Genomic DNA, 14181 nt, shown 5'->3' on the forward strand with positions numbered 1-14181 from the left:
GTGCAACATTGTCTTATATATTACAAGAGTTCTATTATCATTATGTTGCAAGGATTCCATAGCCTCAGAGTTGCATACCTCCTCAAAGTTTCTCGCAGTCACCTCCTCTAAGCACTGACTGTTCCTGGTCCTTGCAGCAGCCATCTGATTCCAGTTCTCACCAATCCACTCTTTTATGCCTCTTGTTCTTATTTTATCCTTTTGTTCTTACAGGTGTTGCCTGTTATCATCAGGCCTGCTCCTAATCTTTAGCAATAGGGTCCAGCTGCAACTCGTTGGGGGATAAGATTACATTCTACATTACCCATACTGTGTCCTCCTACAGCTGTGGGCACTTCTGCACATCACACACACACTGAGCACTGCCTTTCTCACCCTGAGATAAAACCACTTCTCCAGGGTGAAGCAGGGGCAAGGTGCTGCCAGCTGCAGTCCCTGCTGAAGGGGCCCTTGGCTGGACAGAGGCACAGGGCATTCAGTGTGTGGTGAAAGAGGGCTGACCCCAGGAAATGTCACTCCCAAGGGACTCCTGTCAGGGTCAGGGCACAGCAGATAATAGATCCTGGTATTCAGCACTGAGCCAGCCCTGAGAAGCCACAGCAGGCCATGGGCTGGAGCTGCACTTGAATCTGAGGGCTCTTGCCACGCTCAAGAATATTTGCCCACTCTTCTCTGCTGAGTATCCCAGGAGAAGGAAAGATCTTTTGAGGGCAATGTTTTAAGCCTAAATGTGATGCAGTATGAAAATTTCCTTGTATAAAAGCTAAAGGAGGATATAAAATACTCAAAGAGAGAGAGACTGGTGCTGGCACTCTTGTTAGTTCTGGGATATACTGCTTCACTCCCATTCATTAATAATTTTCTGTGAAATCTGTCTAAATGAGCGCTCTCATGCATTAAATGTCAGCAGTCCTGGAGCCAACACCTGCCCAAAGTTGTACCAGCCTGAAACAGGTGCCCTGCACCTCCAGAGATGCTTTGGAAAGCAGAGTGGTGTGCACTGGCTTTTCAAAGCCATGGAGATTCTTCCAGGAGCAGCAGCCTGGAGCCACCTGCACCAGACAGGGACCTTGCCAGCCCCACAGGGAGTTCCTGCTCCAGGACTGTGTCACTCCCAGTGCCAGCAGGAGCCCTGGCTGTGACTGACAGCCTTGCACAGCACACACAAACACCCTGCTCCCACGGGCTGCTTCCCCAGACAAACCAAATCCCACTGCTCACAGCAATTCACAAATGAAAAGCAGACAGGCTTCTTTAAATATTATTTATTCCTCAGAGTGTACAACTAGAACATAAAAATATTCCTTGGTGAAAGCAAAGCAGAAAAGGGTAGGAAATTAAGGCCAAAGGAAAAGCATTTCAACTGTTCCAAGGGAAGAAGCCTTCAGAGACAGAACCTGGAGACTCCTCAAGTGTGGAAGTTAGGGTTGTATTTCTGTACCACAGAAACTTCCTATAGCAGGCCCAGAAGTTATCCATCTCACTGTGACTCAGGAGCTGATGGAATGGTTTCTAGTTTGTTCTCTTTGAGAACCCAATTACTTCAAGTGCATCACACCAGTAAATGAAATCAGCGCAGTGCTTTATTTATTATTAGGCATTTGTTTTTCTTTATTGTGACTACATTACAGCTGCCACAAATACTCCGAGCAGCTGAATTAAAACAACACACTCTTGAATATTTCCAATCTCTCTAAGCCTTGATATTTTTCATGTTCTCCAATACTTGGATTTTTCTGACTAATGAACTCTTCCAGTTGCTGGGAAATATTGAATGCAATTAGTACTTCAATGCACAGCCTCAGTGTACACCGTGCCTCGCAGCTGAGCACTGTAAAGAGCCCAGGGCTTGGCAGAAGAACCAGAAATCCAGAAGATAAAAGGGAGATTTATGCACACTCCCACCAAGGCCTAATGCAGGATTTAATTGTCAGGGTTAGCAACAAAGGGGCTGCAGAGAGAGCACTGGGGTTGTGGCCCCAGCACAAGTCACAAAGCAGTAACAAGTTATGATTCCCAGGCTGCAGAATTAAAAATTCCATTTGGTTCCTCAGCTCACACACCCCCGTGCCAGGCTGCACAATGTGACCAAGCCACTCTATTCCTTTGCCTCTCCCAGCCCAGGTTTCTCTCTTCAGGGCGAGATACAAATCACTCCCTCCAAGCCCTCTGCAATGCCATCCAGCCTGGTCCTGCACTGCTGCTGCAGCTGCTGCAGCTCTCTCTGCAGGCTGGCCTCCCTCAGCTGCAGCTCTCTGATCACCTCTGCAGCCCTGAGAGCTGCAGCAGCCTCCTTGGACACACACTGACCAGAGGCCACTTTGCTGGCAGGCTGTTTGTTCCTCAGCACCAGCCTGCACAAACCATGCATTCTGGTTCTCTGTGGAGCACAGAGGGATGTGAGACCCCTCAGTTTCAGTTCAGTGCTTTCCTGTGCTTTTCTAGCAGTGGCAGAGAACCTCTCCTTCTGCAGCTCTTCTCTTGCTGCCACCTGTAGAGGGAAGAAAAAGAACAGGAAGGGAAGAGTAGGGTACATTTGTGTGAAAGAAATCCTCCCCCAGCAAACAACACCAAACATCACGTTTGGACTGGGATGTACCAAAAAGAGGAGCCAGCTGTGAGTGTGGCAGAGCAAAGAGGATGAAGCTGAGTTGTGCTTTCAGCCAGGCAGCAGCCCCAGGACCCAGAGTCACTTCTTGCACATTCCCAGTCCAGCAGCCCCTCCAGTGATGAATTACACACAAGGGGTGTGCATGCTTCCCTCTCTCTGGGGAGAGGCTGGGGTGGCTCCAGAGCAAAAAGGGAGAGCCAGCAGAGCCACCTGCATCCCTGCTGTGCTCTGAGCCACCAGGTTCTCATGACATATCAACTGCCTCGTGAACAGCAGCATTATTTTGGCTTGCAAATGTTTCCTTGCACTTGGCAATGCTGAAAAGTAGGGGTGACAACTGTAAGCAAGCAATTCCTTAATTCTCAGTTCTCATTATGGGATAACAATTAGGAAAAGGAAAATAATGGAGCAGAGTCAAACAGAGGCCAAGACCAAAATGAGTACCAGGCAGCACACTTTCACTGAAGACAAGTCCCAATAAAATAAAAGCTTCTCTTGTGACAGCATCACAGTCTGGATTATAAAAGCAATTGTATATACTGGGATTTTTCCAAAGCATTTGATTTAATGTTCTCCAACAATTTGATTTTAAGAACTTGCAAGATGGTAATTGCCTTGCCAATTTTACTCGTGGATTAAATATGAATTCAGTGACTCATCTCAAAATGCACTTGTCAGTGGAGAAACATCTGTAAAAGAGGCACCCTGCTAAGGCCTTCAGGGAAATGGCTCTTGGCCCAATGGGATTTTCTGTTTCTGCTATGGCACAAAGCTGCCAAATCAACTCAGTCAAAAAGCAGCAAAGTTTCCCCAAAGCGATGCTGCCTCTGCAACCTGCACAAATCCCAGAGCTCTCCTGAGACTTGTGCACAGTTCTGAAGTTTCTGCCTCAAAAACCACAGGGAAACGAGAGCAGGAGTCACAGGCAGGGCATCCAGTGACCCACAGCCCACAGAACAAACCTCAGAATATGATACTTAGAGAGGTCAAAATATTCCATTCATGGAGACAGACACACAGTTTGTTTTACTTCCTAAAAGGAAGTGGGGGAAAAAAAGTGATAAAGATCAGACTTTGCTGACAAAGCCATAAGAAGATCAAAATTGGAGTTAAGATATTCAGCTTCAGAGTAAGACACTGTTTCCTACTGTGAGGATAATGCACCACGAAATGCTTCAGTGCAGCTCCAGGGACAAAGCCTTTGGCCAAAGCTCAGCTCAGGTCAAGCTCAGTGCTAATGATACCCCTTCCAGCCCTGAAATTGCTCTGCAACCCCTCCCCTTCCAGCCTGTGGGTGAAGCTGAACAACTCCTTGGGGTTTGAAATCTGCAGATCTGCATTAAGATATCTGTGCCTCAGACAGCACGGCTCTGACAAGTTGCCTGTAAAGCCAGGGATGTTTTGGCAGCTCTCTGAAGCACCAGAGATCAGGCAGAGCTCAAAGCAGCCCCAGCTGCAAGGACAAGGGTCCTGAGGTAGTGAAGCACCTGCAGCATTTCCCCTGTGGAGCTGCAGCTGCTCAGGGTCAGAGAAGAAAAGGAATTTTATCCCCCAGATCAGGGGGAAGGTTTTATTACTGAAACAAGCTGAGAAGGGGATGGCATGCAGGGGATCAGTGTGCACTGTCTGACAGTGAAACCCTGCAGGTGTGACAGCTGCTGTCACAGCTAAATTCTTCCAGACACCAACTTCATCCCACATCTTCCTGCAGAATATCTTCAGGAGTTTTGCAGCCAAGTAATTAATCCTCTCCATAGTCTTCTGATGAGTTATTCTCACCCCTCAGCCCCGGCTTAAAGAAGATTAAGAAAATCAATCAAATCAGAAAAGGAGTAAATTTCTCTGAATTTTTACTAAGACATTAAAGGCTTTATCAATGCAGAACCATCTGTTAAAGGAGACCTCTGTTGATTAAGGCATTTGAACAGAGAATTGAAGCTGAGAGAAGTCTATCTTTGTCCTTGTCCAAGAACCAGGGGTCCCTCTTTATCATAATCCCCAAGGAATCCCAGGGACATCTCTCGCTGTTGCCTGTAAGAATAACTGAGGTGCAATCCTCTAACACCACTTCTGAAGGAACCACACTGAAAAAATAAATTCAGTGTTATTTGGTCTCCCCGCAGCCAATGAATAAATGGAAAATGATGTTTGCACAAAGTGGATTTAACACTGGAATCCAGGATGGGAAAAATTTCCCATCAGTTACAAACAACAACATCACTCAGCAAACAGAGCCCACAAGATGTTATTTATTTTTCACATTAAACTCCAGCAGAAGCACAGTAAGGCTGTATAAAAGCATTCTTAATGAAACATAGGTTTTCATACTCTCCACTAGTCAAAACTGAAGAATTTTATTATCCATTAAGCAAGGCACATGATGGAGGAGCAGCATGCTCTTCTGAGCACTGAGTGCATCCAGCTCTGACCCACAGCAGCAGCAGGGATGGGAATTACTCAGGCAAGCAGGAGCAGTTCTAAGGACAAGGACAGCAGCCCTAGAGCCAGGGAACAGAAGTGTAACAGCACCTGCACCCAAGCATCAGAAGGATGTTGCACATGCTAGCTTCTACAAAGAGGACCAGTGTTTCCTGAGATAAATTATTTAAGAGGGGAAATTTAAGAGGGCAAATCTTTAAAATTATCAATATTAAATAACATAAGTTCAGCAAAGCACTATTTATTTCCTATCAGCACAATCTGGAACTGCAAAGCCAACTCCAGTTCTGTTCTTGGAAGGCTCTGCAAACATATGCATGGCCACAGATACTCTTGTTGCAGTTTATAGATTTCAACTGCTAAAAATCTCCGAGGGTTACCTTCAAGCAATATCCTTTACTCTTCACACCCTAAATGCTTGTGAAAATACTCAATAATCTCCTCCTGTATGGTTAATTGATGCTCTTTAACAGCTTGCTGTCTCCCATTAGTCAGCACACAATGATTATTCTACTCTGCAAAACAATCTCAATAGACCACTTTGTATTAAACAAACATACTGTAAAAGATTAGGAGCCTCAGCATTTTGTGCCTGCCCGTTTCCATCCCACAGCTCTGCCTTTCAGCCTCAATCTACCAGCTGGAATTTGAATTCCCAATTAGGTGCGTGGAGCTGTCTGAAAACCGCTGCACATCCTCTCCAAATAAATACAACAACATGATAATCATCTTTTCACTTGCACAGAGCCATCCTCATCCCAAAGGGACCCGGTGCACTTGGAGAAATTCCACTGCAAACACAGAGGGAATCAGCTGATGGAGAATCAGCATCTCCACCCTGACACACATCCTGCTCTGCAGTGCCTTGGCCTCTCCCTCCCCAGCTCTTCATTTCATGGCTGCTCTTTGGCACACGACAATGGCCAAACTGCCCTCAGTGTCCCAGATGCTCTCCTTTAGATAACTTCAATCTTCAAAAGGTATTAGGAACTAAAAACTAACAGGAAAACTGTAATAATTTAGATGTTCTAAGAAGAAGCCAACAGACCAGTGGAGTTGCAGGGAGCAGTGCTGCATCTGGGAGCAGACTGAGCAGGGACCACAGTGACAGCCAGCCTGGGCTGTGCTCCCCAGAGCTGCCAGGGTGCTAAGGGCTGCAGTGTGCATGGGCACAGCTCCTGCTGGCATGCCCACAAGCAGGAATGTGCACAGGAATCAGCACTGTAATCAAACAGACCTCTGCAACATGGGCTGAGGGTGGGCACACAGCTGGTGGCACGGTGGCACCAAGGGCAGGACATCCAGCAGCTGTGGGAAGGACTGACCACCTCCCTGGGACACCACTGGGATGCTGCCTTCACAAAGCACCCAGGCTGATCTGACTGAGGAAAATGGCCAAAGCAGAAAAGGATGGGCCAGTACAGAGCTGGAAAGGGGACCAGCCAAAGGGGAGGCACATCCAGACACCAGGCTGAGCAGGCAGCTTGGCCAATCCACCCTGCTGGATTAACTCCTGCACCAATGCACAGGAGAGGCTTTGAGCCTGCAAACACCCACACACATGATTAACTCCTCCAGCACCTCCTCAGCACAGCCTGCTCTGAAATGTCTCCTACCCAAAGGCAGCTGGCTGGATGAAGAGAACAGCCAGTACTATCTCACCTGTTTTCAGTCCTGGGCATCCTCTGGCTTTGAATAAATCTTGTAACAATGACTTCAGTGGGCAAGTCATGGCAAAGGTAACATTGCATATTTTGACTGAGCTGCCTTCCAGTTTCTTTGCATGTTGCACAGCTTTCAGGCCACAACAGTGTTACCCACATTCACCTCTCCTGACCATGTCACAATGTGCCCTGTGGACAGCCCCAGCTCTCCTGCTAGTGAAGCTCTGCTTCCATCTCTTGCTTGGATGCCCCCCACACTCAGCTCACCTGATCCCTCCCAAAAGGAGACCTTCCAGCCCTCAGCTCCCTCACATTTGGCTGCACCTTTCTGGTAAAGAGCTTCCCAGAGCTCTGTGTTTCATTCCACAGGGTCTGAAATGAGGCTGACCTCTCTCCCATTTTTAATAACTCACTAATAAAAAAATGCGGTAAAAATTACACACAAATTATTTGTTTTTCTGCTGAAAAGAAAGCTGAATGTGAATTTATTCGGAGAGAATGTAACCAACACGCAAGACATCCCAAAGAGATGCTGAGAGATCTGGATAACCACATCATGTTCCTTAAATCATTCCCAGTAATGGCCTAGCTGAAGTGACAATCTCCCAAATGCTGGAAGTCAACATCTCAGCTTGTTGAAACCTCACATGGCAACCTGAAAGCCTCACAGTTGCACCCTTGAAGGAAGCCACTAGATAGAGATGCAGGTTTAAAAAGCAGCAGCAAGGAAAGGTCCAAACATCCATTTCCAGGAGCAGGAGGGGGAATTATAGGAGCATTTCCATTTTTTGATTGTATTGCTGCCAGCTTCAATGAAGGAATAGCAAAAAAAATGGCTGGAATTTCTTTTGAAGGGGATGATAAAGACCAGAATCATGTCATTACTTTTAAATCACAATCCCTTCACATTATTCTAGGAGTTCTGCAGAAACATCTATAACAGTATTGTTCAGAAAAAACACACTGCACAAGCCTAGGAATGGCACATTTTCTGTCTCCAGTCCTATCTGTCCACTCCTCCTCTCACATTTCCCTTATGAACAGGGAGAAGACCCCATATGCATAGAGGATGAAATACAAATTATCCTTGCCAAGCTGCACAGATACTACAGACTGTGATGACTGCTTTTGCCAGAAAACACAATGAGCCTGCTTTGTGCTCCCAGACACAAGGAACAAACAGAAAAATCTCAGATCTTGTCTTTTGGGGTTGAGGAGTGAAAGGAAATTAGGAAATATAAACAGACACAATATCCAAGCCAACAAGTCAGGCTCCTTTGCCATCCAGGGCATAATAACCCAACACATTTCATAAGCTCTGAAAACACCAAACAGCATCTGACTTGCAGAATTTTGTATTCCTGAAGGCTGCTCATTTCCAAGTTTTATTTTAAACCCATCATGCCTAAGAAGGTCCCTGTGCCTGGGCAGCTGAAAAGGATGGAGTGAAATATTCCATGCTGGGCAATACAAGATCAATGAAGGGTCAGAGTGCAGGAACAGAGAGCTGCCAGGCCAGCCAGTGCCCTCTCCATCCACCCTGGCTGCAAACAGCTCCACAGCATATCACAACATCTCCAGCAATGGCTTCACCAGCCTGGAGAGCTGCCCAGGGCTCTCAGCCTCCCTGCAAACTGAGCAGACTCTCATTCAACAGACAAGAATCAATTTTAGATAAAGATCTGCAAGTGAGGAATGAAAGCAGGATAAGCATGGAGATATCACTGGGATGGAGCAGAAATCCTGACAGCTGGGCACTGGAAACCAGGAATGGCAAATTAACACTGCTTCAGGAGCTCTCCCTTTCCAGAGTGGAACCCAAATCAGTCCAGGGGCTGAGCCTTACAGGCACTTGTCTTTAATCAGTACAAACACCTCATAAAGGATTATTATTTATACCTTGTGCTGCCCTACAGTTTAGTGGTTTTTCCCTACCACCCCCCAAGAAATGCCTTGCAGAGCTGCAATCCCAGCTGACAGTCTATCTGGGATACAGAAAACAGGATACAGGAAAAAGGATAAACAAGGATTTGCAGACTACTTTTAAGAAAGTCTTGCTTGTAAGCACTTACAAACCAGCACCAAGTACAAAAGAAATGAGCAAAAGGAAAGAATAAGCTGAAGTATCAATAACACAGTAGGGGGAAGAGCAGAGTCCCCTCTAAGTCCAGGAGAAATACCAGTAGATATGAACAGAAAGCAGAATATAACCAAAAGAGCCAGAGGGATGCCACAACTCCCACCCACCAGCCCTTTGTGCTCCTGTCCAAGGATTTCCTCACTGTCCAACATGCATTCTGTACCTTGCTGCACAGAGTGGCCATGAAGGCAGAACCCAAAGGGGATGCTCAAGCACAGTTTGTCTCAAATGTCATCAGAGATAGCAGGAAATGAACATGCCAGCACTGCTTCTCTCTGTACAGAACAAAAATCAATAACCCAGGAGGGCCTGTGTGACCCCAAAGCCATAAAAACAAAGCTTTTTTCACACATAAATAGGGTGAGGGCTTTAGCCTCCTTTATCAATAAAAAATAATTTGGTGGGGGCACCAGTTTCTTTTAACAAAAATGTTTGGTTTGGTTTTTTTTTTAACAATGATGGTTGAGAGTATGACAAATGCTTTCCTTCCTTAGCTGCAGACAGTGACCCATTCAGGCTCAGAGGAGCAGAGAAAGGCACGATTTCAAGGGATGCTGTGAATGCATAATTGATGGAAAATCAAATCCTGCAGCTCCTACTGCTGGGAAAAGTAATAGAGCAGGAGGGACAGGACCCTGCAGAGCCCATGAAATTCAGACTTTTGCTGAGAAGGAAAATCAGACCCCCAACTTTTAGAAAATAATCTAAAGGCATTTGCTGCTTGTATACAAAAGCCCACAAGTTTAAAGCAAAAGCAATATCTGAAATCAGCTGTTCTGGAAACACCACAACACTGAGTAAGCAGGTGTTCTACTATAAAAAACACCTTACCCTAATTTCAAATTCATGTCTTATAGGAACTTGCCCAAATGTAATTCCAAGCCTGTAAGGAAGTTACAGAGTTAGTACTGCAGCTCTATAAACCTTGTCTCATTGAATCAAGCTTCTCTGCTGTCAGCTTTCAAGGGTTTTAATTTTCAGCTGCAATTTCTACACATTCAAGACTAACCAGTTTAAAAAGCTAGAAACCATCGCTTTCTATTTTAATAGCTGAAGACTTCCCACACTGTCCTGCCTAAATGAGGTTTCTTTCTTCTTGTGAGAGCATTGATTGTACACAAAGAGACTTTAAATAGCCCATTTAATGCCAGTTTTCATGCACTGGAGGATTAAAGTCATAATAAAGTGTTTGAATAGTCTAATCTATCACAAAGCACAGGCTCCAGTCTCTCACCTGGTAATTTCTGCAATGTTCTGCTACATTTTGGTAAACTAGAAACGTATAGCTTTGGGTTTCTAAACACAGACTCCAGCAGATTAAAATACTGCCCTATCACTGCACCACCCCAGCAGTGAAATGCAGTTATGGTTCAAAACACACCCCTTTCCAGCAAGCTCCACCTCAGCCACTGGCTCTGCTCATACCATGCTCCATCCAAAGCCTAACACCCTCAAAATTCCACTTCTGCCCAGGAATTTGCAAAACACGGTCCAGCTATGAACTTTGCCTTGGTTGAATTACACTTTTCTCACTTCTCAAGAAGCCAGACCAAATTCATTCCTTTACTGCCTTTCCATTAATCCTTTCCAACCTTTCAGCCATTTCCCAGCTGTGATGGTGGTGTAAGTGGTGCCAGCACATTTCATTAAACTCTGAATTGTGATCTCTATCTTATCTGTCCTTCAGTGACCAGTGGCAGATAGCAACACTTAGCTGCCAATAACCTAACAACTTTTCCATGACCCATTACCCTCTATTTCCAAAGGCCATAAAATGGAAAGGTTTGCATGTAACCAAAATCAAACTGACCTGAGGTGCAGGAATTGGTACTTCTTTCTAAACCCAAGACCAGCAACAGGAAGAAACTGCAATTATGTCTTTTGGCTTAATAATTACAGCAGCTAAAGCAAAACCTCACCTTAATATAATCACTAATTTTTAACATTGTTTTTAGTTCAGCATGAGGAAAAATCTCAGTCCTTTGGAACTAGTGGTGAATAAATGAAAGGGGTGATCCCAAAGTAACATTAACAGGGGCATTATTTGTCCCATAAACTATGAAGATATTTTAGAAGGGCTGTAAAGCTGAGCTATAGCAACTGACAGAAGATGTAATTATATAAGCAGCTGCATTCCAAATTTTGCTGGGATCTGCAATTTCCTGCAATTAGGGAGGAATCTGGAATGTATGCATCTCCAATCTTATGCATTTTGAAGCAAGACATTCACCATCAGAATGCTGGCTCCTGGTGCACCTATTGTCATTCCAAACATGGGAATGCCAGGGAGAAGCTGGTTACCTATCTTACCTAGGAACAGATCTGATAACTAAAAATACAATTTTAATACCCAGAACACCCTTAGCTGCATCTGAGGAGAAGAGCTGGCACTGCTGCTCCCTGCTTCAATTAAACATCACATACTGCTGAGCACTTCCAAAGCCTTCAGATCCACACTGTTCTCTCCAAAGGAAAGGTGGTGAGGAAGCACAGCAATGGGAAGCCAGATGCTAATTAAACCATTTGACTCAGATAATTTCATAACAGGGAGTGACCTGATCTTGTCAGGATGGGTAACAGATTTTTCTTGGGGTTTGCTTGGCTTGTTTTGGGAGCTTTTCACTTTGGTTTTTCTTTAAGATAATCCAATGGCTCTGTACTTAAGACTCAAGTCTCTAAACTGGAGTCAGAAAAGTTAATTTAGCTTAAGGTAAAGGATCCAGGATTAAGGAAAGACAACAACATTACTATTTTTCAGGGTCTTTACCAGAATGCCCCCCCAAATATCAACACAAGGCACACAGCTGATAAAAAGCCCTGCCTGTGTGCTCAGCCTGCAAAGAGCTGCAGCACAGGCAGAGCCCAGGGGAGATGAATCCTCTGGGAGCAGCTGAGCTCTGTGAGAGCTCTGTGAGCCCGCGTGGCACAGCTGCCCAAGCTCTCCCCTGCTCTGGATCTGCAGAGAGCCCTGGGATGGATCCCTGGGGCCAGAGCTGAGGCAAACAGCCCAGACTCAGCCAAGCTGAGAGCCCCATACACCCACCCCTCTCCCACAGAGCCACAGAAAGGTGTCCTGCCTCAGGGGAGACCTCCTCACTCTCCAAAACTCCCCAAAAGGAGGTGGTGCCAGGGGGGAGCAGCCTCTTCTCCCAGGGAAGAAGCAGTAGACAAAAGAAGATGGCCTCAAGCTGTGCCAGGGGAGGTCTAGATTGGGTATCAGGAAAAATTTCTTCCCTAAAAAGGTTGGCAAATGCTGGAACAGGCTGCCCAGGGAAATGGCTGAGTCACCATCCCCAAGGAATTTAAAAAGACATGTAGATGTGGCACTAAGTGACATAGTTTAGTGTTGGATTTGTCAGTGCTGGCTTTGACTCCATGATCTTGGCAGTTTTTTCCAATGTAAATGATTCTGTAATTCCGTGATTCTATTCCATAATATTTTCTGTACTCTCAGTTTCTGATTTTTTGGCGTATGTACTTTGCTTCCCAGTGGTTAACTTTTGAGGAGAGCAACTGAAAACAAAGGAAAAAACCAAACAGGAGTCAAAAATGTAATTATATTACTGCAGCAACTCTGCAGATCCAGACAACGACAGGTCTTAAAATAATAAATGGTCTTCAAAGAAATTTCTGCACCACCTTGCTCACCTGAAGAGGATGCCAGCACAAAGAGAGCAGACACAAAACTTCAGCAAGAGCATCCAAGCTGAGCAGAATCCCTGTGCTCTGGAGGCAGGAGCTCACCTAAAGCTCCTCAGCTGCTTCCCAAGCTGGGCATGCCTGTCACTGGGACAGCCTCTGCCCTGAGAACTGGCACAGCCCCAAGCAGCATCAGCAAACCTGCACACTCCTCACCAGCCACTGCCAGGAGACACAGTCCAGGCTTGTGAAAGTCCCATGTCCCACACAATTCTGAATGCACACAACAGGAAATAAGAGGAAAAAAACAAAAAACAAAACAAAAAAAACCCCCAACAAAACAAAAACAAAAAACCAAAAAAAACCAAAAAAAAAAACCAAAAAAAAAACCAAAAAAACCCCCCACCCAACTATTTTCTTCTTCAAATTAGAAATCTCGAGCATTTTACAGTAATTTAAAAAGTTCCATTCTACCATTCCAGCCTTTCAAAATGCATTTCTTTTTCACTACAGTTTTATCTCTAGACTTTCCCAAACTCTTGAATTCTATTAGAAGATCACAGAAATTAAAGTAGGAATAGGCACATACTTAAAATATATGATATGAAAACCAGAATATGTCAGTGTAAGTAATTTAGACACTTGCAAAAAGGCTGCTGTGCTACTCTGAAAAAGACCCTGACAACTACAAATTACAAAGGAAGGCAACAGACAAGGATTGCTTTGGATAATAAATTGCTCACTTACTTTTCAATTTGTTCTACCAAACTTTTATCTTGGGCAGCAGAGACAAACACTGATGATAGATCATCTCAGATCCAAGTGGCCTGCAGAGGCTTGGAGGGTCCCACTTTGCTTTTAGAACACTTTTATCACTGCACAGCATGGAAGTAGCCACTTCAGAAAGAGTGCTGCTTGTGCCCTGCACTTGTCTGAATCATCCTGCTTTGAGAGAACAGGATGTGAAACTTGAAATCCAAGCAATGGGGTCCTTGTAAGGACAGCCAACAAAAGCAATGTTCCTACAAAGTACTCCTAAAATACCCAGATGAGAGGAAGGTATTACCACCTAGTCATACAAATTTTCAGAAAAGGGTTCTTCTTACCCAAGAATTACAAACAAAAACAAAGCCCAAAAAAACCACCATGACTTATAGGGAATTTGTTCATCCCCAAACTGGTTTTGTTCCCAGTTAGAAAATACACCCTTGTCCCTTCCAGGGGCGCTGCAGAACCTCCCCCAGCAGCCAGCCCTGCAGCTCCTATCCCAGCTTTTGGGATCCAGAGCAGTGAAGGTCATTCCAGCAGCACAGCCTACCCACAGCCATGGCACAAGGAAAAGAACTTCAACTCCAGGTGGAGATTTTCTACAGAAAACACTTCCAGAGGTTCGGTGCATATTTTCTAAAGCCGCTGCTCTCACAGTGCATCCACGGGGTCTGTTACCTCCCAGTCTGAGGGTGAGCAGCAGCTGCAGGTGGATGTGAGGCTGCCTGGATGGCCCCTGGGACTCCTACAGCAGCCAAAGGCCAGGTCCTACAGCCAGCCTGCAAAGGGAGACAATCAAACAGCTCTCAGGGCTGAGAGAGCCACTAAATTGCAGGGAAATGGTGAGCTTGGAGCTCAGAAGAGTACTAAGGCTTTATTTAGATGCATTTCTGGCTGGAGAGAAGATATGTGACAACACT

General features: G+C 45.3%; 1 protein-coding gene across 1 annotated transcript in view; it reads right to left on the reverse strand.

Annotated features, from left to right (window-relative positions):
- Positions 1 to 1250: 1250 nt before the first annotated feature.
- Positions 1251 to 14181, reverse strand: part of TEDC1 (tubulin epsilon and delta complex 1) — a 70977-nt gene continuing 58046 nt past the window's right edge. The window contains exon 8 of the mRNA XM_059478310.1: positions 1251 to 2491. Coding sequence (XP_059334293.1) covers positions 2135 to 2491 — 357 coding nt within the window. The 3' untranslated portion in view covers positions 1251 to 2134. The remainder of the gene's footprint in view (positions 2492 to 14181) is intronic.

This window comes from Ammospiza nelsoni, chromosome 9 (genome assembly GCF_027579445.1).
Source record: "Ammospiza nelsoni isolate bAmmNel1 chromosome 9, bAmmNel1.pri, whole genome shotgun sequence".
Classification (NCBI taxonomy): Eukaryota; Metazoa; Chordata; class Aves; order Passeriformes; family Passerellidae; genus Ammospiza; species Ammospiza nelsoni.